Source organism: Acinonyx jubatus, chromosome B1 (genome assembly GCF_027475565.1).
Source record: "Acinonyx jubatus isolate Ajub_Pintada_27869175 chromosome B1, VMU_Ajub_asm_v1.0, whole genome shotgun sequence".
Lineage (NCBI taxonomy): Eukaryota > Metazoa > Chordata > Mammalia > Carnivora > Felidae > Acinonyx > Acinonyx jubatus.
This window is the reverse complement of record NC_069382.1, coordinates 70,289,886-70,316,128: the sequence shown is the minus strand read 5'-3', so window position 1 is coordinate 70,316,128 and position 26,243 is coordinate 70,289,886. Positions and strand designations below refer to the sequence as shown.

The 26,243-nt window shown below is 38.7% G+C and overlaps 1 protein-coding gene across 8 annotated transcripts in view; it reads left to right on the top strand.

Annotated features, from left to right (window-relative positions):
• Nucleotides 1-26,243, top strand: part of GUCY1A1 (guanylate cyclase 1 soluble subunit alpha 1) — a 62,280-nt gene that overhangs the window by 6,052 nt on the left and 29,985 nt on the right. For all 8 annotated transcript variants that reach the window (XM_053216811.1, XM_027067845.2, XM_053216810.1 and 5 more), the window contains 2 exons: nucleotides 23,505-23,657; nucleotides 24,851-25,219. In XM_053216811.1, the coding sequence (XP_053072786.1) occupies nucleotides 24,965-25,219 (255 nt within the window). In that variant the 5' untranslated portion in view covers nucleotides 23,505-23,657; nucleotides 24,851-24,964. The remainder of the gene's footprint in view (nucleotides 1-23,504; nucleotides 23,658-24,850; nucleotides 25,220-26,243) is intronic.

The following is a 26,243-nucleotide window of genomic DNA, read 5'->3' as shown; positions in this document are numbered from 1 at the left end:
TCCGGTTCATTCAACTCATCCTTAATTGACACGGTTTGTAGGTCTTATCATCAGGGAATTTCTCTTTTGGGTGCATTCGTGTTTTTCTTAAAATGTGGTGCCCCGAGCTGAACATGGATGAGTGGACAGATATCATTGGATATATCTGATTATCTCCTCTGGATACCATATAGTAAATCACCCTAAAAATCGAATCTGTTTTTCCCCCACTTTTTTTTACATCCACACTGTACTGTTTAATTATACATCCTTTTATCCATACTCTTCTGAAGATACACTTCTACTCAGTTATACATTTGGCCACTTAAGTTGGGACTTTTAAAGATGCTGCAATTAAATTTAATTTTTACCTTTAGTTAGCCTGTTGTTCCAGAAGGTCAAGGTATTTTTGGATTCTGATTCCTTGATGAAAATTAGCCATTCTTCCCAATTCAGAGGCCGTAACAGATTTGATTATGATACAGGTAATGTCTTCATCCAAGCAACTGTTAAAAATGCTAACTGGAAGGACATCTGTCACCATCCTAGATACCTTCCTCTTCTTTACATGAGTCCGTGAGTTAGTAGTCCTCTTTACATGGATGTCCAACCAGTTACATCGTCAAGTAACTCTCTTTCTTTGGAGTTTGCATTCCTTCGTGTGGCCCAGGAGTGACAGGTGATAGACTTGGTCAAACTTCTTTCTAAAATGCATTTCCACTTTCTGCAGAATAGATCCCAAGTACCCTTATTAAGAACAAAAGGAAGGGGCGCCTGGGCGGCTCAGTCGGTTAAGCCTCCGACTTTGGCTCAGGTCATGATCTCACGGTCCGTGAGTTCGAGCCCCGCATCGGGCTCTGTGCTGACAGCTCAGAGCCTGGAGCCTGCTTCAGATTCTGTGTCTCCCTCTCTCTCTGACCCTCCCCCATTCGTGCTCTGTCTCTCTCTGTCTCAAAAATAAATAAACATTAAAAAAAAAAAAAGAACAAAAGGAAATAACACTAGATCAATTTAGAATGATATGCTCCTTGCGACACTTCACTAGTTTGTAGGTAACAACACCTCACATTTTGAGTTGCCATACCATACCGTAGATTTAAGAATCTCTTGGGAATCGTGCCTGGAATGAAATGGCAAGCTCTCTAGGCTGCAGTTGGTGGAATTCACCTTCTCTATTTTGAAAATTGAGACAATGACTGGATTCTTTGTTCTCTATCAACACTTTTCTTCATTGTAATATTTTTAAAGATGATTTTAACTCTCCCCTTCTTTCATCCGCAAATGCTTTTGGTACGTTGTAATGCAGTTTCTTCAAATGAATGGATTTAAACTCATCTAGAATATTTACCATCATTCCATATCTTGAACCTTAAATTTGTTATTTTGATTTTGGTCTTACTTTTGCCGGTATGAAAATTATTATCTTGAGGAATGGGGATAAAATGAAAGTAGAGTAATTCTGCTGGACCAGTCCTGTGCCATCATTTGAATTTTCTCGCATCCCCCCTCCCCCCCCCCCAGTCTTTGAACTCCTCATACACCTAATGCAAATGCCATCATCTCCACTTGATCTGGTAATAATAAAGAATTGAAAGAACTTTTTTTTTTGAATTTGTAATTTTTGGAAGCTTCGGCTTATTTTATGTATTACGATACTCTTCTCAGAGGCTCAGTCCCTTTTTTGTACTTCTCACAATAAAGTTTATTATGGATTATGGTTGTCACTGTGGGACATACAAGCACAGTTTATGACACAGCCCCCGACTTGAGGGAATTTAAAGTCTGCGCGTAGAGATAACAGAACCCAGAAACTGTCTCAGAATTACACACGTCAGCACTTAACAATGAGCTTCATATTTGTGGTGCCTTTTTAATAAGTTCTGAAGAACTTGAAAGAGAAAGCGCTTTGCAGGATGGAAACATTGAAGGCTTTCTAGAGAGGATCTGGCTCTTAGCTGAGATTTTAAGAGGACCCGTGTAGGGCTTTGCAGGACCCGTAGGACTTAAATATAGAGAAGCGTGGGAAGAGTGTTCTGGGCAGAGGAAAAGAGAGGCGCGGTGCCGGAAGCAGGTGAGTGGGAGGAGTGCGGGGTGCAGGTGTGCGTGCGCGTCCACGTGGAACCGGGGTGTGAAGGGGGGAAAGGGCACACCGAGACTTCTCAAGCACAACTTGGCAGTATTCCTTTGTGGAAAATCCTTCTACTCCTCCCTCCGCTTCTAGATCCCTTTTCCCTCTGCTCAGTTATCGAGAGGCCCATACCTACTCATCCTTCAAACCTCAAACTAGGCTCTACTTTCTCAGAAACTTTCCCTGACCTTCTGAGTCTCCGTGGAGGGTTTTGTTATGTTTTCCTGATTCAAGGCCTTGCACTTGCCCGTCATATGATTGTATTGTCCTGTAATTGCTTGCCGAATTGTCGGTTTTCACCATTACACTCCTTCCTGTTGGGTGGCCAGAGGCGCCATTGCTGTTCAGTTCTCATTCTGTTCACAGACACCTAATAGAAGTGTCCCATGGATCATAAGCACTCAGTAAAAATGTGTGATGTGAGAGGGGCCTGCTTGGAGTGATGAGGCTATGCGGGGACTTATTTATAAAAAGATTTAAGGTAAAGAGAGGTTAGATTACAAAAGGCCAGGATGTCAGGCAGAGTTTTCGCTTTATTAAGTAATGTAGAACCATTTTGTTTTTTGAGTCTGGGGACAGGATACGGCATATTCCTGACTTTTAATTAGACCTTCATAAATCAATTCAAACTATTCAAAGCTTGATATGCATTTCTAGCTTTAACGAGGGATTATTTGGCTCCTTACCTTGCATCAGGTGTTTCCATCTGTGAGGTCGGGAAACCCTGTGACTTTAATGCCGTGTGTTTTATTAGAGAAGTTTTGTTATTTTACTAGTCTAATTTTGTTTGTAGGAACTGAAATTATTAGCTGCTAATTGTGCTCAATTTTCAATCATTTTGCAGCTTCAGATACTTACTATTATAAGTAGTCAAATGTTCTTTGGTTTATATTGTTAACACACAGGACAAGGGATTTCAATGTTCCACTGACATAATATAAACATTTAAGTTGTGTATTCGTGAACCTAGAGTTTAATTGATATAGCACAATGGGCGATTACAACTGTAGCATGGAAGAGATTTGGGTAAACACATTAACATTGTCAGTACTTGATATGTAGTATTTAAAACAAGATATTCTTACACCAGATTAACATTCATTTGTAAATGTGATTAGCAAAGGCACTTTTCTCAGTGAAGATTCTTTGGGTAAAATTCCATTTTTTAAATGTTTTAAAATATTCAGTCACTAATTGTAAGTAACATTCCTCTTTCTCCACTTCTACCCCAAATAATAATTTAATATGCCATGCATCTATTTCTGGTTCTTTTTTTTTTTTTTTTTGTAGTGACTGATTTACAAGTAATTCTTAAGCTCATGTTGTGTTGTCTTATGCTTAAAAACATGTATATCAGCAATAGTATATAGAAAAGTTGTGATATTTCTTACTAGAATCTGTTCCTTGGGTTAGATACTAAATTATACCTAGTAGAATTTGCTATCTTTCCCCCTCTCTTTCTTCCCCATCCTTGGAAGCTATAAGAATTTATCTTGACTTAGACTGGGTTACCACGTGCAACTCACCTGATGGCTTGGCCAAGGGCAAGAAGGTTGTGTAAGAGGTATGTATATAAGGGGTATCATAAGACCATCTACCACAAAAGTTTTTCTTCCACTTGTCCGATACTAGGGACAACTCCTTTGGATCGATGTAGTCCTTTGGATTTTATTTCTAGGAACCCTAGAATAACTTTGTTACTCAGGAGTATAAACTTGTTTGCCCAATACCAAAAGTCACATTTATTATGTTACCTTCTACCGTCAGTCAAGAGCATGGTTTCGTTGATGTAGACTTTTAAATATAAGAGAAAAAGAAAACTGAAAGGCGTAGCATGCATGACATAAATAAGAAAGGCAGATACAAGTAGGGGACATTGGGTGGCAATATGGTGCTCAAACAGGAAGCGTAAGGTTAAAAACAGTAAAGAAGGTCCTGAAAAGAGTTGTTTCTTCACACTTTTGTTTCCTGTCCAAACTGGGGGCAGTTAGAACATCTCCCTCACCAGCATGTTGTGGCCTTGGTTATCTACACAAATCAAACCAGAGTAATATTGGTTGAGTTATTTTTATCTTAACATTGGATCTGTTTCAGTACATAGTGGAAATGGGTAGTTATATGTTGTCTTAGTCTATTTTACACACAGTGAAATGGTACTTGGCTATGTTTCTTTACATTAACTGTCCTCAGTAAATAATCTTTGGTCATTGTATGAGTATTAAGAATTTGCTGCATGCCACGTGTTAAAAGCCATTGTAAGTGGTGTAAAAACATGCAGTGTTCATAATTTCAAGCAGGTATTCTGACAGCCTTACTTTTCTGTCTAACTCTGCTGTTCAGTGTTTGATTATTCTCTTACTTGAATTCTGTGTTATAGCCATATTGCCTTTGCTGTAACTGGACACCAAACTCTTTTTTTGTTTCTGTCTTTGTCTTTTGAATGTATTTTTCTACTCCTTGGAATACCTTTCTTGTTTTGTGTGCCTTATTATTTCTTACTTATTCTAGAAGACTCAACTCTTTTTTTTTTTTTTTTTGACAAAGTATTTACCAATGTACCATGTCAGATTTAGATGCAGATTTTCTGGGTCCCCATCACTTGTCACATGAGATCACCTTTTAATTGAATTTGTGTGTTTTTATCCTGTCCACACCCCAATCCCTGCATGACACATTCCTTAAGGATCTAGTGGTGTTTTGTGTTTGTTTCGAATTCTTGAAACCTCATGTCTTAGAATGCAATGATAGAGGTGCTTAATAAATATTTCCAGGATATATGAACACATAAATGAATGGTTGGATGGATGAATGGATACATTGAGGGATTCTAGTAGAAGAAAGAGTAAAGATTTTAAGGGATGATGAGGTAATTATAAAGAATTACCCTGGAGGGGCGCCTGGGTGGCGCAGTCGGTTAAGCGTCCGACTTCAGCCAGGTCACGATCTCGCGGTCCGGGAGTTCGAGCCCTGCGTCAGGCTCTGGGCTGATGGCTCAGAGCCTGGAGCCTGTTTCCGATTCTGTGTCTCCCTCTCTCTCTGCCCCTCCCCCGTTCATGCTCTGTCTCTCTCTGTCCCAAAAATAAATAAACGTTGAAAAAAAAATTTAAAAAAAAAAATAGAATTACCCTGGAGAAAGCATGTTGCTTTAGAGTCTAGAGCCATGCATAGACTTTGAAGAGGAAAGACATTGTCTTGTCCAGTATCACAGGGAAGGATCCACTGGATATAGAATTAGTGTCACATTAAGGTACAGCCTGTGGAAGAGTAAAGTGGTGTCACCCAACTGATTGGTGACATATAAACCGAAAGTATATTATTTGTAAGCACTAACTGTGCATTTGGTATAAGAACCCACAATAATTATATAATTGTCTGAAATAAAAAGTAATATTTTCTTAATATTAAAACAAAATATATAATTTATTATATTAAAACATATTAAAATATATTAAAACAAAATATAAAACAAAATCAGGTTTTTTGAAGTATATGAAAAAATTCCGCCTTACTCTGGTACACAGTTGAAAAGGGAGGAGTGATTTAATAAGTGTTTTCAGATAATTGTGGGGGAGCCTGAGTGGCTCAGTCAGTTAAGCATCCGACTTTGGCTCAGGTCATGATCTCGCAGTGTGTGAGTTCAAGCCCCACATCTGCGCTGACAGCTCAGAGCCTGGAGCCTGCTTCAGATGCTGTGTCTCCCTCTCTCTCTGCTCCTTCCCTGTTCATGCTCTGTCTCTCTCCCTCTCTCAAAAAATAAATCAACATTAAAAAAAATTTTTTTAAAGATAATTGTAGATTTTTCTGGTGTAAAAATTTCAAAATTTGAAATGATCATAACTTAGAGGTTACTTGCAATATGGGACATGAAACCACTAAAATCTGTGTTATGTGAACGGATCCTTTATTAATATATGATTTTGTAACATCGTGGTCATTGGAAAATACGGGTTCACTGAGCTTTTCAGATCTTGCAAATGTTGACACACTTTGCATTTTATCAAAAAACCACATTTGTTAATATCGCCGTGGCTATCATCTGGAAGGAGTTTTAAGTGTTGGGAGGATGTCAAGTCCGCCGTGGCAGGCGTAGATGGTACAGCTGTGGCCTGAGAAAGTCTTCCAGTGTCATCTTTTCAAGCCAAGAGTGCATCCTTAAATATATGAAAAATACAAATACATTTCCCTTTAAATTGAAATAAATATTATGAACTTCTAAACTAACAGCTGAGTGAAAATTTAAAATTTAGAAAACTTTAACATAATTTAATATTACTACAAAACAAAACAGCAGAGTATAGTTGCTTTTTGTGTATACATGTAGGTGTAAGGAAGACTCGGGAATTTTAAAATAATAACACTGCACAATGATGAGGTTGCAGAGATAATAGCGAGTCTAACCAGTGATTGCTGAGAAGAGCACAGTGCAAATTCTAAGAACAAACTGAGTTAATCCCTAAACACACATATATTTGTACACTAAATCCGCTACCTTAGAGAGTTCTTCACAAGCACACATTCCATTAGCTGGGAGAATGAGGACATTGTTAGATGTTGCATAGTTTGTGGAAAGCTGCACTGTGTGCCTTTGAGAGAATGAGAATGAAAAGCGCACATAATATCTCAGTACTGTAATGAAAACAGCTCTGATCTTGCACACCCTTTAAAGGGTCTCGGGGGCATCCCCAAGAAGTTACAGACAACACTTTGAGAACTAGTGTGCTGCTGCCTTAGATCAACCAAGCCTTGAACAATGTAGCAGAGAAGTGCCAGACTAATTTTGTACCTAATTTCAGAAAATAGGAGTCAACATTTTATTAAGCACATACTATATTCTAAGCACTGTTAAAACTGAATTAAAATGAAAACTTTACCTAGCCCCTTCAGAAATGTCCTACCTTATCACTTAATGTCCAGGTGATGAAATGGAGTCAAGAGCGGAAAAGTAATTTGCCTTAATGTCATACCTTCAGTTAGTGGTGGAACCAGTGTTTGTAGCTAAGCAGTGTCCATCCTCTTAAATACTATGCTTCACCATCTTTCCTGGATATATATAAGTTTTTCTGGTGGTTTGTAAATGATTTTGCATATGATCAATAGCATATTTGCTTTTACAGGGTGAAATGAGACTCTAGAGTTAGGTTTCAAAGACCTGTGAACTTCCAAATTAATGCATGAAACAGAAAATTAATGCATTTGAAAGAATTTTGATAGAAATTCAGTCAAATTAAAATAAAGTATCTTTAAGTTTTCCATCAGTCTAAAGTTATGATTGCAATAGTCAGGCAACTCTTTTCTTCACATATATTAACTCTTGAAGAATATTTTGTTGGATGTATAATTTAAGGGAAACAGGTTTGTTTTTTGTTTGTTTCCTTTCCTCAGTGCTTAACTTTTTGTTTCATTATTTGCTAGTTTCCATGATTCTTTCGCTGATTTTTTTTCTTTTTATCTTTGAATTATGGAAGTTTGGTAACAATATGCTTAGGTGTGATTTTCTTTGTATTTATTGTGCATGAGGATTTGCTGAACTTCTTGGATCTGTGAGTTAGTGCTTTATCCAACATGGACTATTTCTAGCCGTTTCAAATATTTCTTCTTGTATACCCACTCTCTCCACGCCCCCCCCCCCACCGGGAGTCTAAATACATGTATGGCAGACCTTTTGACATTGTTCTATAGATGTCAGGTGCTCTTCTGTATTTTTGCTGTTTATTCTGTTCTTTTGTGATTCTGTTGGAGTTGTTTCTATCAGCCTGACTTCAAGTCCACTGATCCTCTCTTCTGATGTTAAGCCAATTAAATGGAATTCTTTATTGCAGATTGTGTATTTTTCATTTTTAGCACATTTCCAATTATTTCATTTTCTTTGCTTTCTGTTTCTCAGTGGATACTCTATTTACTTATACACACGTGTACATTAAGCTGCAAGTACAGAAGACTGAGTCATTATAAATTGTGGGGCTTCTCCGGATTCTAATCTGTCATACGGCAGTTAAAAGTTTGATAAACAATTAACCAACTTTTCTTGACCCCTGCCTGGGGGAGATTCTGTTACTTTCCACTACTTCATCTGGGTTGAAAATAGCCCCTCATCTCTCCTAGACCTTTTATTTACTTACTTATTTACTTACTTACTTATTTAGGAATATAGTTCATTTAGGTGTATCTGAGTCCTTGACTTAAAAAAAAAAAAACTTAACCAATGTATAACTTATATACAATAAATCCCACATATATAAAATACCCAACTGGACTCTTATTTGATAGATGTATATACCTGTGAAACTACCACCAAACTCAACATAAAAAAAGATTCCCATCACCCCTTAAAAGTTTTCTTGTGTCTTTTTCCAATCAATTCCTCCCTCTTCCTCTGTCCCCAGACAATCACTGATCTGCTTTCTGTGCTTACAGGTTTGTTTGCAGTATCTAGATTTTATGTGAAAATGAGATATTCCTGTATGTGTGGTCCCATTCACACAACATAATGATTTGGAGATTTAGCTACGTTGTTGCATGTATCTGCTGACTAATTAATAGCTCTTTACATGTACGGCTATGCAACATCTTGCTTTATTTGTTCACATGAACGAAGACATTTAAATTGTTTCCAGGTGTTGGCTATTACAAATAAAACTGCTGTAAATGTTTGCATATAAGTCTTTGTTTGAATATATCTTTACCTTTCTTTTGGGTAAATGCTTAGCAATGGAATAGCTGGGTGGTATGAGAAGGCATGTTTAACGTCTTAAGAAACCACGGAACTGTTTTCCACAGTGGTTGTTCCTTTTTACATTCCCACCAGCAACATATCAAAAAAATGCCAGGTATCTCACATCATCACTAAGTCTTGACATTGGCAAACTTTCAAATTTTAGACATTCCAGTGGAGTTTTGCCTCATAATTAATATTATTGAACATAGATATTTATGGGCTATTCTTATATGATTTTTAGTGAAATATCTGTTCAGATCTCTTGCCCATTTTTAATTGAATTGTTTGCTCTCTTATTTAGTGGTAAAACTTTATATATTCTGGATTTAATTACTTTGCTGATATATATGTGGCGAATGTTTTCTCCCAGTGTGTGACTTGTCTTTCTGTTTATTTAATGGTATCTTTTGAAGAGTAAAATATTTAAAATTTTGATGAACTCTAATTTATCATTTTCTTTGATGTTTCATGATTTGTTTTTTCTATTTAACCATCTTTGCTTTGGGGCACCGGGGGTGGCTCAGTCAGTTAAGTGTTCAACTCCGGCTCAGGTCATGATCTCATGGTTCATGAATTTGAGCCCCACGTCGGGCTCAGTGCTGATAGCTCAGAGCCTGGAAACTGCTTCAGATTCTGTGTTTCCCTCTCTCTCTGCCCCTCCCCCGCTTGTTCCCTCTCTCTCTCTCTCTCTCTCTCTCAAAAATAAATAAACTTTAAAAAATAAATAAAAAATAAACATCTTTGCTTCATACAAGGTAAAGATTTTCTCCTATTTTCTTCTACAAGTATTACCATTTTAACATCGACACTTATGGCTGTGATCCATACAGAATTAATTTTTGTATGTGGTGTGAAATATGGGTCAATGTTCATTTTTTTTCCATATGCATATCCAACATCATATGTTGCTCCAACATCATTTATTGAAAAAAAATTTTCCTCGTTGAATTGCCTTGATATGTTGGTTGTATAATTGAACATCCAAATCTGGATCTGTTTTTGGACTCTCTAAGAGTCCATTGATCTCTGTGTTACTCTTTCAAACCAATATCCAACTCTCTTGATTATGTTAGCTTTATAATAATTTTAAAAGTAAAGTGTATAAATCTTCCCGTGTTGCTTTTCTTCTCTAGTATTGATGTAGCTATTCTGTGTCTTTCATTACCTCTTAGTATCATTTTGTCAATATCTACCAAAATGATTCCTGGGATTTTCGCTGGGATTGCATTGAATCTGTAGACTGTTTATGAAAAATGGATACATTAACAGTATTAAGCATGATATACCTCTCCATTTCTTTGCCTTCCTTATTTTATCTTACCAGTGTTTGTGGTTTTCAGTATAGAGGTCTTGTAAACCTTTGGTTTAGATTTCTTTCTTTCTTTTTTTTATTAAATATAATTTGTCAAATTGGTTTCCATACGACACCCAGTGCTCATCCGAACAGGTGCCCTCCTCAACGCCCATCACCCACTTTCCCATTAACCCCCCATTAACCCTCAGTTCATTCTCAGTATTTAAGAGTCTCTTATGGTTTGCCTTCCTCCCTGTCTGTAACTTTTTTCCCCCTTCCCCTCCCCCATGGTCTTCTGTTAAGTTTCTTAGGACCCACATATGAATGAAAACATATGGTAACATATGTCTTTCTCTGCCTGACATATTTCACTTAGCATAATACCCTCCAGTTCCATCCACGTTGCTACAAATGGCCAGATTTCATTCTTTCTCATTGCCAAGTAGTATTCCATTGTATATGTAAACCACATCTTCTTTATCCATTCATCAGTTGATGGACATTTAGGCTCTTTCCATAATTTGGCTCTTGTTGAGAGTGCTGCTATAAACATTGGGGTACAAGTGTCCCTATGCATCAGTACTCCTGTATCCCTTGGGTCAATTCCTAGTAGTGCTATTTCTGGGTCATAGAGTAGTTCTATTTTTAATTTTTTGACGAACCTCTACACTGTTTTCCAGAGTGGCTGCACCAGTTTGCATTCCCAACAGTGCAAGAGGATTTCTATTTCTTCACATCCTCTCCAGCATCTATAGTCTCCTGATGTGCTCATTGTAGCCACTCTGACCAGTGTGAGGTGGTATCTCAGTGAGGTTTTGATTTGTATTTCCCTGATGAAATGTGACATTGAGCATCTTTTCATGTGTCTGTTGGCCATCTGGATGTCTTCTTTGGAGAAGTGTCTATTCATGTCTTCTGCCCATTTCTTCACTGGATTATTTGGTTTTTGGATGTGGAGTTTGGTGAGTTCTTTATAGATTTTGGATACTAGGATGGTTGGATTTATTTCTAAGTACTTTATATTTATATTATTACATATAGGTTTTAAAAAATGTTATTTCCCAGTTATTTACTATGAGTACAGAAATTACAATGGAGTTTTGTAGATTAGCATACATAAGTACATAGGTATAACTGCAACCTTGCTAAACTCACTTTTTAATCATAGTTGTTACAGACATACCTCATTTTGTGTTTCACTTTATTGTGCTTCACAGATCCTGTGTTTTTACAAATTAAAAGTTTGTGGCAACCCTGAATCTAGCAAGTCTACTGATGCCATGTTTCCAACATTTGCTCACTTTGTATCTCTGTGTCACATTTTGGTATTTATCATGATATTTCAAGCTTTTTCATTATTGTATTTGTTATGGTTATCTGTGGTCAGTGATTACAACTCACTGAAAGCTCAGATGATGGTTAGCATTTCTAAGCAATAAAGTACTTTTCAATTAAGGTATGTACAGAGACATAATACACATTTAATGTACACTTAATGGACTACAGTATAGTGTAAATACAACTTTTATTTGTACTGGGAAACCAGAAAAATAATTCGACTCACTTTATTGCAATTTTACTTTATTGCTATTGTCTGGAAATAAACTTGCAATGTCTCTGAGACATGCCTGTATTTGGTAGATTCCTTGGGAATTCCTATGTGAACAGTTATATATACATATAGCAAACAGGGACAGTTTCACTTCTTTTTTTTTTTTCTTTTATTATTAATTTTGACAGGGAGAGAGACAGAGTGTGAAGGAGGGAGGGGCAGCACAGAGCCCGACATAGGGCTTGAACTCACGAATCATGAGATCGTGACCCAAGTGGAAGTTGGGCCACCCAACTGAGCCACCCAGGTGCCCCTTCACTTCTCTCTTTCTAATCTTTGTGTCTTTTATTTCTTCTTCTTAACTTATTGCAATGGCTAGGATCTAACTTCAGTGCAATTGATTAGGTGTGGTGAGAGGAGGTATCCCTGCATAAGTGTTAAATCTTTAACTTGGGGTATGACTTTAACTGTAGTTTTTTTAGATACCCTCTGATAGGTTTTTTAAAACTATGATTACGTAGTGTATCGAGTTAGTTCTCATCATTGGGGCTTGAGTGGGAGTCTCTTGTGATTTTCTACAACCTAATCAGAAGTGAAGTCTCTGTACTGTGACTTTGAACTAACTTGATACAGTATGTAGTTAGTTAAGTATTTCTGTTTACAGAAAACTACCAATAAACATAAACAAAGAACAGAAGATTTCGTATTCTCAAAATCCTTCTTTCAAACTTGCTGTTTTTCAGTGTAATCTGCAATCAGTTACACTGTAGTATTTCCTCATCATAACCCATTGTTTTCTTTACTTTTACCCTGCTATTCTTATTGAAATTTGTCTCATAAAAATTATAAATTTTTTTTAATCTAAAAGTCAGATGATATTTTCTCAGTCCTCCTGGTGTGGACTGAATTGTGTCCCCACCAAAGTTCGTATGTTGAAGCTCTTAAAAATTCCCAACGTATTTGGAAGTGGGGCCTTTGGGAGATAATGAGGCATAGATGAAGTCATGAAGGTGAGACCCTCATGATGGAATTAATGCCCTTATAAGACGAGGCAGCTTGCTCTTCCACCATGCTGGCACCTGACCTTGGACTTCCAGCTTCTAGAACTATGAGAAATAAATGCTTATTGTTTAAGCCACCCAGTCTGTGGTATTTTGTTGTGTGTGTCAGACTGAGCTGACTAATACACCCCCTTCCCCTCTTCAGACTTGCAAAATGCACACTTCTTTTTGAACATGTGTTCTCTTTTGTTTCCATTCTCATCATAGTTTTCGTAATTTTTTTTAATGTTCATTTATTTTTGAGAGAGAGAACGAGTGGAGGAGGGGCAGAAAGAGAAAGACATACAGAATCTGAAGCAGGCTCCAGGTTCTGAGCTGTCAGCACAGAGCCCAACATGGGGCTCAAACCCACGAACCACAAGATCATGACCTGAGCTGAAGTCATGCTTAACCCACTGAGCCACCCAGGTGCCCCTTTTGTCATAGTTTTCTGGTTGCTCCTTCTCCATCTTAGTCATAACGTCCTTCTCCAACTCTTAAATAATGAATGTTCCCCCAGAGTAATGAGTTTGGCTATTTTCCCTCTCCACTTGCATCCTTTTGACAATGAACAGTTTGAATTAAAGTCGACTTTAATAGCTTCCTCAGTGTGGCAGACCACACACTCCTATCTCTAATCCTTAATTAAATATTCCAGTTTTCAAATGCATCTCTGCATAGATGCCCTGCCAGCAGTTCAAGATGTGTACAAAACAAAATTCAACATCCCTTCTGTCAAGCCTACTTCTGTTACATCTTTCTATTAATGGCACCATTATCTTTCCAGATAAAACCTCAGTCATCTTGTTCTTCAGACCTAGTCATTGGCCATGTGACGCCAACTTTAATTTTATAATATCTCTATCACCCATGCTTTCCTGCCCTTTCCCACAACTTCCTTCACTCACATTCACTTATACTGTTCTCCCTCTCTGGCATGAGTTTTTACTAATGACTTTGTGCCCAAACCCTAGTCATTTTCAAAACTAAGCTCAAATTTCCTGCATTCCAAGAAGTTTTCCCTGATCACCGTTTTGCTGCTGTTGCCTAAAAGCAATGTTTTTTGTAAACATCATTAATTTTCTATCTCTACCTATTCTCCACCTTTTATTTTAGCCATTTAAGAAAATGTATATCACCCATACTAGACTTTGAAAGAAATAGTTTTATCTTTTTCAGAAACTTAGTGAATATTGATTGAATAAGGTTGATTTATTAATAGCTCATAAAACTTGTTTTCAAGAGGCAACACATTTTATATGTTCCAATTTAGCCTCATTTTACTTCTATTTTATACTTTCTTGTCTGTGTTTTGTCCTTTATATTGGTTATAATTAATAGCCTGATAATAGCGTATTTTATTGATGAAAGAGTTCATATTTATTGAATACCAGATAATACGTGATACTGTGCTCAGTGCTTCTGATAAAGCAGTGAGGTATTGGACACATGTATGGTTTTTCACTTAGCTAACTTAACAGAGAAGTGGAGAAAGAGCATAGGCTCTTGACCAACCCCCCGCCCCATCGTGTCCCCAGGAGCTTCCAGAGAAACATCTTTCTTGGGGTCTTCAGGGTGGAAGTTTTGAGGGAATTGTAGAAGATGGAGGTCTTTTTCAAAATACAGCCATTACATGCCCTCCCCAGGGATGCTATCCACCTAGCACCTCCATGCATTCAGCATCTAAGAAGCTCTCCAAAAGTCTGTTGGTTAGGAGTTTTCATGGAGACTTCATTAGGTAGGAATGATTAACGAAATCATTGACTGTTAATGATTAATTCAATCTTCGGACTCTGTCTTCTCTCCAGATACCACCGTGGGATGGAGAGTTCCAACCCTCTAATCACTTGGTTGGTTCCCCTGGCAACCAAGCCCCATCCTGAAGCTATCCAAGGAGACTTATCACTTTGGAGATTCCTTGAGTTTTAGTAGTTGTGTGCCAGGAAACAACAGGCAGAAACCAAATATATATCCCTTATTCTGTCACAGCACGGCTGTGTTCCAATGAAACTTTATTTATGGACACTGAAATTTGAATCTCCTATAGTGTTCGAGTATCGTGAAATATTCTTCTTTTGATTTTTTCAAACGTTTAGTGACGTAAAGACCATTCTTAGCTCTAGGGCTAGACAAAAAAGGCAGCAGGTTAGATTTGGATTACAGGCCATTTTATGCCAGAGTCTGCTTTAAAGGGTCCGAAAGGTCCAGTGTGTTCCTGAGTGGTGGTTTGGCTTTATCTGCCCTTGCCAGCCCTGGCCCAGTATGGGCATCTCCTTCACTGCCTGAGCCTCTACTGTTGGTATATCTGTTGCTGTTCTTGTGTTTTCTCTCTTTGTTGAGAGAAAAGTGCTATATTTCTATGGCTTTATTAGTTTGTGGCCCTTTTTCTCAAGGATTTTGAGAAAAGTTTCAAGGGCTGGAGTAGAAGAATCATGAGGGTCACTATTGTGTCTTCTTACAGAATTTTCTCTCCAAATACGACAAATTAAAGCCCAGATAATTGCACTTTTGTCTACCATAGGGTGAATTCTGTGCTGCATGGATTACTCCTTTATTCCCTTCAAGGATGAGGCCACTTTGATATCTCCTCATTGTTGAAACGTTAATTCAATTGCTCTGCAGGTATGACCGTGAAAACCAGAATCCACTTTATTTACTCTTGCTAGAAACCCTGTCATTTTTCTATTTTAATCAGGCTTTGGGTGACTTACCTAGATTTCACAAATATCCTAAAATTAACATTGCTGGTTAGTGTTTCATATCTTCCTGCCCATCTCTTAAGCCTTTATACAAAATAAGTAGATATTGAGGAGATAAGTACATAAAAGAGTTAACACTGAATCAATATGGAGAACAGTTGGCTTATAAAAGCCACGACTGGAGGCAAGAGTGTTTGTGTAACAATACTAATCATTTGTCAATCTAACATTCTAGGAAAAGAAAATCAGATACCACAGAATTTCTGTTTAAGCTCGGTTGTTACGGGTTTATTTTGTTTAAAAATGTTTCCACATTAGAAATAGTGTGGATTTATGGAAAATACTATGTACTCCGCTGATGTCAGGCTTGCCTGATTTATTTAACAGGTTTGGTTTCATGAGTGGAAAAAGAGATTTAAAATCTAGCATCGTCCTTCAATTTTTATTCTAATATTATATTAAAGAAATTTGACATGCAACTTATTAGCTAATGGAATTATATAAGATAAAACCAAATTAGAATCTTACTAATCTGGGCTGTGCTGTAAACTCTATTATTTTGTAATTCAATAAAATAAACCCTAAGTATTGACATAGATGTTATTTTTCCCCGGTATGTATTAGTGTATTTCAAGGGGAGAATGCTTTCCAAATTTGTAGAGTACCAAGCACCTGCTATATATTAGTTTCCTCAAACTGGTTTTGACAAGTTATAGGAAAGGTGTCATAGATATAAAACATTACTGGATCTTTTTTTTTTTTTAATTTTTTTTTCAACGTTTATTTTTATTTTTGGGACAGAGAGCGACAGAGCATGAACAGGGGAGGGGCAGAGAGAGAGGGAGACACAGAATCGGAAACAGGCTCCAGGCTCTGAGCCATCAGCCCAGAGCCGGACGCAGGGCTCGAACTCCCGGACCGCGAGATCGTGACCTGGCTGAAGTCGGACGCTTAACCGACTGCGCCACCCAGGCGCCCCAAAACATTACTGGATCTTTCTGAGAAAATAGAATAAATTTGTCATTCTTCTATTTAGTGACTTCCTTTAGCATGCTTTACATCTTGCATCTTGTACAGTGCCTTTGCATAGATTCTTTTCTAATCCTTCCTACATCTCTATTTAATCTTTTTGTTTGTTTGTTTTTTTACCATTTTACAATCGTGGTAACAGAAGCTCAGTGAAGCTAAGAAACCTGCTCACGGGGCGCCTGGGTGGCTCAGTTGGTTAAGCGGCCGACTTCGGCTCAGGTCATGATCTCGCGGTCTGTGAGTTCGAGCCCCGCGTCGGGCTCTGTGCTGACCGCTCAGAGCCTGGAGCCTGTTTCAGATTCTGTGTCTCCCTCTCTCTCTGACCCTCCCCCGGTTCATGCTCTGTCTCTCTCTGTCTCAAAAATAAATAAACATTAAAAAAAAAAGAAGAGAGAAACCTGCCCACTGCCGCCCTCCTTCTAAATAGCAATTGTGATAGTCAACATTAATCATTACATGTTGGGTACAGGTGCTTATTCTAAGTCCTTTACTCTTATCCATTTGCTTACTTTCACAACACATTTATGAGATAGTGGCTGTTCACGTCCCTATTCTCCAGATGGAGAAAGTTGAGGTGCAGTTACGAATTTAACTAAGGTCACAGAGCTAGTAGATGGTAGAGGCAGGGAGCAGACACAGACCATCTGGTCCTTGGTCCTGGAGCCTGAGCTCATCACTGCTGCACTAACTCCACTACCTCAGGGCACACCTGTGCGTGGCACCAACATTCGTGTGAACTGATCTTTCCAACCACCAAGTCTCTATCACACCAAGTATCTTCACAGTGATACAGATAATGAGTAAACAGAGAGTCTCAGACACTAAAAACAGCCCACCGTTGCACGAGAGGGAAAATAGGTGTTTCTGTGCGTGTATGCAGGTTTATCAAGTCGAACATGTGCTTCCAGGTCTTCCTGACTGACCAACGTTAAAAAGAAAAGAAAAGCGAGAAGGAATGATGTTAAGATAGTCAAGAGTTTTATTATGCTACTTAAACAAAATGTACCAATCAGCCCAATTGTTTCATCATCATGGACTTGTTTTCATTTTAAAAGTTTCATCCAGTTGTAGTACCTAGATCATAATGGAATCTATAGTGTCCTCAAGAATGTGGCCTCATTGGGTGTGTTTTCCAAGTAGTTATGTCCACTTTTCACCTTGCAAACTGAAATCAAACATTGTCGAGAGCACAGGCATTTCTGAAACAACACATTACATATGTTCCTGAAAAACCTCGCATGCTGCAGAACCACACTAAAAATAAAAGGACTTGTGGGAAGAAAATGTGTTAGGGTAAAAACCAGTCGACACCCTGAGCACCAACAAAAGCAGTAACAATCATAAAAACTGTATAAGCTTGTTAAGGAGACCAGTTGAATTCTGAGGAATCCTGCATGAAAGCAATTATAAGCCTGACATTAGGGGAAAGGGTGAAAGTAGTTTGATGGGAAGGGGCTATAAGAAAGTGCTGAGCCTGCTGAGTGTCGGAGACGGGGAAAGAAATAGAGGACAACCGTAGTAAGTACTTCCGAGATAGGACACATGGTCAGACCGGAGCTAGGAGGAAGACCATGGGGTAGATGGAGACCCAGCATGACTACTCCTCTAGACCGACTTTGTTCACCTCTTTATGACTGTGTCTGAGCCAGTTCACATCACAGAAATACACAGTATTTATCTGAAAACAGATAAAAAACCAAAATGGCTTTTTATGGGGTAAGAAGGAATTCCATTTCTCATTTCACTCCTTTCACAATAATTATTATATTTTCAGTAAATATATTTTTAAAGGACCAAGTCTCTAAGGAACTATTTTAGTAAAAAACAAAACAAAACAAAAAACCCCCAAAAAACTATGATGGCAATTACAGAAATAGCTGCAGGAAATTGTTTTATATATCACAGGAACAAAAGATTGAAATGGTTATCTGATTTTCTCATGACTGACATGACCTGCCATCAGTGGTAATGATATTGAAGACATACTAACTGTGTGTATTCAAGTTTCTGTGATAATCACACTAGAGAGTTTTAAACATAGAGATTTAGGATTTACAGTCCCAAAACTTTTGCTGTATAAAGTATGCTGTAAGCATTTTGCTATAAAAACTGAGAATCCCATAATGCTAATTCTCAGAGATAAAATCTCCCTACTAGAGTATACTAAACTCTGCTATCACTTCAAAGATGTCAGAGAATTGCTCCCTATTCCAATGAAAAAAGATTGTGAATCACACCCCTATTATTCTTAACAAAGAATTAATACAGTTTGTTAAACTGTGATTATCAGTATTAAATACAATTGTGGCAATTATTATTAAACATAATTTGAATCGGTACCGTGGCTCTGACGAGGTAGTTGCTATCAGGTGAAGGGGGATTTCTGGCATTTTGGGCCCTAGCATTGACATGGCCATTGCCTTTAGAGTTGATTTCTTTGTGTTTGTGCTGCTGAAGCGAGCACTGGAGTTGACTTCTTTGTTGTGGGAAGATTAACAGTATGGGCTCTTTAGTTACAAAAATTCAAGGTAAGTATCCCCTACTCTTCATCCAGATAGAAGATGCACCTTACACTTGCATGTAAATGCAGTCATGGAAGGTGAACATTCTCTGCTGTGACATAAACTGGAGTCAGCTTTCCCACGTCTGGGCTTCTGAAGCAGGAGAAATTACTTTCCAAAAGGAGATTTTTAGCAAGAGAGTTGGAGCATTCTGACTCCCACAAGGTGTTATGTAATAGTGAGAACCCAAAATCTGGGCTCGGTTATGATTGAATAACCAATGTTGTGGGAAATGGATTATGGACTCTTGATTGCTCCCCATGGGGCCTAGAGTCTTTCCTGGGCTGTGGTATTGAGAAGTGAGATCAGAGGAGTATGTCCTCACTGTCCTTCAGACCCCATATGCAGTCAGTAGCCAAGGGCTGTAGATTTTTCTATCTGAAATACTTCTGGAATTGATCCACTTTTTCATCTTCAGGGTCACTATTTTAGTCCAACCCAGATCAGCCACCTGTCCAACTCTGCCACATTTCTCATTCTCCGTTCCAAATAATCTTTAAAAAATACAACCTAATACGTTCACATCCTTACCTCTTAGATTTCAGTTAGTTGCCCTTGGAATAGAGTTTTCCTTTGTTTAGCAAGGTTTGGAGAGCCCTCCACAATTGTGACCTCTTACTGTCTCAGCTCCCTCCACCGTCACCCTGCTCTCCCTGACCCCATGCTCTAGCCATTCTGGAATTATTTCAGTTCTTAGAACATGGCTAGGTCTGTCTCAACCTCCAAGAATGCTGTTCTTTCTGGAACTCTCTTCACCTGCTTCAGGGTCATAGCTCAGCTCAGATGTCTCTTCCTCCTGGGACTGGGTTTGGATCCCTGATTTGCACTCCTAGAGCACTATGCACTTCCCCTTTCATTAGCATGCATCACACATGGAACTGATGTGTCAGAAATGGTTCTCCTGCTGGATTGGAGACTCCACGAGGGCAGGCGATGTCCTTCATTCACTGCTCTGTCCCTGCGTCTGTAAGAATTCCCGACACACAGTAGGTCATCCATAAATACTTGTTGAATAGAATGAAAAGTGAATGCAGTAGAAGGTAATCCGGTGTATCAAAGAATCTGTGGGAGTGGAGATTATAAAAAAGAAAATGAAAATAGCATTGGAGAACTCAAGTATGTTACAAGCCAAAAGGTTCATGAGCTTTAACTTTTCAGAGGTCGTCGTTGACTTGAGCAAGGTGCATGTCAGTAACCCAGTGGAAGCAAAGGCCAGGGAGTTGTAGACTTAGGAATTACTATTTTGTAAGGAAGTGAACCCAGCACATAAGGCCTGATCTTTCAAGAAGTGTGACCATAATGAGCAGAGGCAATGGCGAGGCGAAGGAGGCATGGTGAGATGAGAGAGTCTGACATTTGCTTGCTTTTTTTTGTTTTTTTTTCAAACTTAGTCCTGGAGTAACTTGGACATTCTCAACCAGTTTTTCTAGTACTTTGTCCTGCTTTCCTGATATATCACAGAGGAATGTCCTATAAATATTTCCTACTGCAAAATGAAAAGAAACACATTTTGGAAGTTTGACTTACGGAGTTTTAATTTTTTTCAATTTTTGAAGAACAAAAACTGCAGATTGTCAGCCTACCTGCAAAATAAGCTCTTTCCTTGACATCGGTTTATGAACGTCGTGATTAGTTTGTGCTGCTGTGTGCAGACTCTCCCCTTACCAGGGCACTTTGTGTTTCGAGCCTCTCTTCTCCCTTCAGCTAAACTTAAAATTTTGGACTTTGGAATTTGATCTTAAAACACTTACACCTCTTTAACCCCGGATTTTGGCACGGCTAGGTCCTCGGCCTGATATTGTACACTCGATGTAACTACTGACTTCTTCTAAGGAGACTTCAATTCTTCGGCGCCCCCTTCCGAAATTTCTAATTTCAAACCTGCTCTTTACGACCTGCTGTTCTATTTAAGTTGCTGCAAAAGGGGCTTTCTGTGTCAGAGCCCTTACTGTGAGTGTTTTCCCTCAGGTCTTTGATAGGGAGAAAACAAGATTCTTGTGTATAACTCTGGAGTTTAAATGATGGACAGGCCCCTTACCCGAACAATAATGCATCCAGGTTATTAATATGAGGCCAGTAGCTGAGTCCTTTTTCTCACTATAGAAGAGTTAATCACTTACTAGCTAGAGGGAGAGAGCATTCAATATGTTCAGAGGCTGTTTAATCATTAACCTTGGGGATAGCAAATAACATCTCTGGGTTTCTGAGAACATATATCCCACTGCTTGCCAAGGCCTTGTCACCAAGCTTATTATTTTAATTAATTTGTTTTTCCCTTACTGTGTTACCCTCATTTCTATAACCAGCTGTGGACTGAGTTCAGCCATTGACCAAACCACTTCCGAAGTCACTGCTAATGTTACACATCAATATCACCACTCATTTAGTCGAAGAACATATTCTGTATTCCTAGCAGGCAAACACAAGACAAACATAGGTTTCCAAGGTATCGGCACTGAGAGCATCTGTTTCATAATGTAATTTCATCGGTTGAACAGATGAAGAATGCTAATTAGTTTGTTTATACATATGTGATTTAATGAGACTAAACACTTAACTGAACTTAAAGTAAGCACAACTTGTTTCCTGTTGCTGTTTTTTCTTAATAAAAAAACAGCGTTAGACACATTTTCTGGAAATTATAGTGATGTGCAGTAGAGGAGAAGAAAGAATTTCAAGGTTGACTGGTCCGTTTTATCCTTCTGCAATGAGATTTAACAGGAAACTGAGAGTCAAAATGTTGGGTTTAGGGACAAGTGTTGAAATCCAACATTGATGAGAAGGTTAAACTTAATGGGAGACTTCAGGGCACCCGGGTGGCTCAGTCAGTTAAGTGTATGACATCAGCTCAGGTCATGATCTCAGGATTCCTGAGTTCGAGCCCCACATCAGGCTCTCTGCTGTCAGCACAGAGGCCACTTTTGATCCTCTGTCCCCCTCTCTCTCTTAACCCCCCTCAAGAATAAAAAAAAAAAATAAACATTAAAAAGAAACTTAACGGGAGACTTTATCATAAACTCTTTTATGTCAAACTCCTAAATCCCAAACTAAAATTCTAATATGTACCAGAATTACTTATTTTAGAGAGAAGTTCTATACCTTCATCAGATCCAACCTAAAATCTTCAAATTTTTTTTGGCTTTTTTTCTTTTTTTGTGCGTACTCTCTTCTTCTAGTTATATTTTGATATGACTGAAATCATGGCATTCAGTTAATATAGCTCTTCTTCCTGAAAATTAACATAAAGTAATGTATTATAATTTTTATTATTTAATATTATCTTCTACACTGTCTTTTTTACTTACAAGTTATACTAAACTGGATTCACATGGGCTACTATATTTTGGGAGTGGAGTGGGTAGAGGAGATGAGGAAGTGACTCTGGTCCTGTAGTCCAAATTATATCTGGATTAAAATGCTTCAGTTAACCTGCTCAGCTTTTTACAACAAGGGGTCAGCAAGCCATGGCCTGATCCAAATCAATAAGGCCATTCGGAGGGCCAAATCCACAGCCTGTTTTTGCAAATAAAGTTTTATTGGAACACATGCATACCATTCCTTTGTGTATCAGCTGTGGTTGCATTCATGATGTAATGGCAGGAGTTAAGTCACTGATAGAAACTTGCAAAGTTGAAGTTATCTACTCTCTGGCCCTTCACAGAAAAGTTTGCTGTCCACTGATCTAAAGCATGTATGAGGACGGGAGTGAGTGAAGAGTAATAGTTATGTTCGGATGCATTAAAGACTGAGAAACATATATTTGTGGAATTGAATCAAGATAAGTGTGCTTGAGAGCCTTGGAGTTTTAGGTCTTTCAAAATCAAAGTAACCATTCACTCTCTTACCAAATTACCTTTGGGTCATTCTAGCCTGCTGAGATAGCTGCTTCTTTTATTGTGGCAGGAAATGGCCTTTGCTTGTGAATATATAGGATCTTCCTTGTGTTTTCTTGAAGATTCATAAATTACATGTGATCACAGATTTGGGGGATTTTAAGTAACAGAGAGTAGCACCCGCTTCTTCTGACCTGTCAGCATCCATAATCTTCGCCCATACCTAATACCTCATGACGCTCCCGAGGGCTATCACGTGGTGAATTTAGCTTCCTTATTTGCCCCAGTTCAGAAAATGAATTGCCCATTGTTCTAAATGGGCTTACTAGAGAACATATCTGTGTCAAATTACAATCTGTTGCTGGTATACATGAAGAACATATTAAGAGCATTAAGGCACACAGAAAAGAAAAAAATAAGTAATTGAACTCCAGTTCTAAAGACTGAAATATAAGGTTTTATCCTGGAAGATTCAACTACCACCAACCAACGAGCAGGAGAACTATGTTTTTGTTTGCTTTTTAATATAAACTTGCAAACCATATCTTTACTCCTAGTTTATGAACTAAGCCTGATTATTTAGAAACTGGCCTAGGAGTTTGGATTGATAGAAAACACATTGGTTCTGGTGTCAGAGGGACCTACATGTGAACCCTAGCTCTGTCACTTTCCAGCACATCAAATGAAAGAAAATAGCCTAAACTTTTGAGCCTCTGGATCGTTGGGGATTGTGTCGTCTGGCTGTTGGGAGGATCGATGGAACAGTTCCCGTGAGGCTTGACTGTAAATACAGAATCCCCAGCACCGTGCCAGGCACGTCATAGGAAGTAAGTAAGCTTGGGCTCTTTTGCACTCTTTTTGTGTTTTTGCTTTTCAAAGAATGAAGATGGTTGGTGGACCCAGTTACTAAAGACTGTTAGTATTGCTGACAGTTCATGAGACCATTTGAGCGACAAATAACTAATTATAAATGGGTTGTAAACTGTGGGTGGGAGGATTTAGAGTCACGCATCGGCAAAAACAAAAGTACGAAGGGAACATGCTGAAATAGCCACGTATATGATTCCTGTGGGCCCCTGAGAGGTTTACTCCAGTGTCCTCTAGATTTGGATCCAGAGACCCCTGCAAATCCAGTGGCATGTGCTTAGGGATCAAGAGTTCTTGGAAAAAAAAATATTACTTTCTTACATTTTGATAATATTTTTAAATTATTTTGCTATTTATAGAAACAAGTGTCTTCTTTTGCAGTAATCATTTTTTTTTAATTTTTTTTAACGTTTATTTATTTCTGAGACAGAGAGAGAGACAGAGCATGAGCAGGGGAGGGGCAGAGAGAGAGGGAGACACAGAATCTGAAACAGGCTCCAGGCTCTGCGCTGTCTGCACAGAGCCTGACGCGGGGCTCGAACTCACGGACTGCGAGATCATGACCTGAGCCGCAGTCGGATGCTTAACCAACTGAGCCACCCAGGCGCCCCTGCAGTAATCATTTCAATTAATTTTGTTTTCCTCTAAAACTCAGTATTTCAACCAAAAACATATATTTGAGCATCATCACATACTTTTTTTTTTTTTTAAGTATTGGAGACACTAGTTTCTGCTATTCTGATTTTTCAGGAAGGGAAACATAATGAGAATGTAGTAGGACTTAGCACTAAGACACAGATTTATACTTGGCTTCTGTCATGAAACCATAAAGTTCCACTCTTGTGAAATCAAACTTAACGAAGTGGGCTATCTATAAAAATGGAAATCAGTAGTTTGCGGTAAGGACATTTTGGAGAAGATTATATTCCATTTGAAGAATACAAAACCCGAGTATTTAGTACACTAAAATGCACACCTATTAAGGTCTTTACCAAATGTTTCATCCATATAGTAGCTGACATGTCCACATGTCTTTTTACTTGAAAATGGCACATGGACATGTGGTCTTTGCCTTTTTTACACCTGTCTTTTCTGGTTTACACAAGTACACGTCCTCACTTCCCTTTCTCTTCTGACTCTCCACTACCTGTAGACACCGCAGTCACCAGGACCTTTGATCTGATAGTGGCTTCTGTTTGTCAGTCCTGCATAAAAAGAACAGCTCATCGGGAGGCTATCCACAGCAGGGCGAGAGGCTACCAACACCATGTTCTGCACGAAGCTGAAAGATCTCAAGATCACAGGAGAGTGCCCTTTGTCCTTACTGGCACCGGGGCAGGCTCCCAAAGAGCCCGCAGAAGAGGTAGCAGGAATCTCAGAGAGTGGCAAAACAGCTCTGCCCATCTGTCAGGATGTGCCTGAGAAGAATGTACCAAGAAGTCTTCCTCAAAGAAAGACCAGTAGGAGCCGCGTCTACCTTCACACTTTAGCAGAGAGCATTTGCAAACTGATTTTCCCAGAGGTGAGTGCTTGCTCTTCTGAGATTTTCCTGATATTTTGAATATTGTAGAAGAGCATTTTTTAAGGGAAATGTAAACATTTGCTTTCTCACTTTCAAGGATATATGTATATAATAGATGTAGAGTATTTCCTAGAAACATCTAAAAACACTTCTTAAAAGCAAACATGTTCTTTTTTAAAAAATATTTTTTCTTAATGTTTGTTTTTTTTTGAGAGAGTGAGAGTGAGCAGGGAAGGGGCAAGAGAGAGAGACAGAGAATCCAAAGCAGGCTCTGTGCCAACAGCAGAGAGCCCAATGCAGGGCTCGAACTTGCAGACTGTGAAAGTTGACCTGATTTGGGTCAGACACTTAACTGACCGAGCCACCCAGGCGCCCCAAGCAATCATGTTCTTCAATTGTGTTTATTCTTAAATGTTTAAGATTTTGAATTCTTTTCTAAAGGATCCTGCCTCGATGGCCTTTATGACTTTGAGCAAGTGCTTAAGCCCTCTTATCCTCAGCTTCCTTATCTATAGTACCTACTGCCTAGAGTTTCGATGAGCATGAAGTGAAATAATCCATAGCTCTTGCCATACCTTAAGTGCCTGGTAGTTGTTAGCTATTATTTTTAAATTAAATTTCTTGAAGAATAACTTATTTTTCTGCCAGTTTTCTTCTAATTCCAAAGAGCATCGTAGGTTCCCTGCCAACTTGTTGAGGTGGGAAAATCTCCCCTTTCCTCCTCTGGCTCTGAGTGTGACCCAGAAGTCTCTGTTCAAGCCAGAGTCCTTGAGCCAGAGTCATGGCCCTGTGCTTGCAAATTACCTCTGACACTTCTCAGTATAGCTCTGTGAGCTGTGTAGCCTAATGCCTCTTCAAGATCTGAAGCACCTTCTGTTAATCCACCTATAGGAGAACCTTGGGGCCAGGGCAAATATCTAATGAAGTCACATATTAGGAATCACAGAGTATATGGAGAGCTCCTCTCCCCCTGTGGGGCTAAAGAGAAGAGCAGCTGAAAAAGTCTTCATGATGTCTTTCTCCT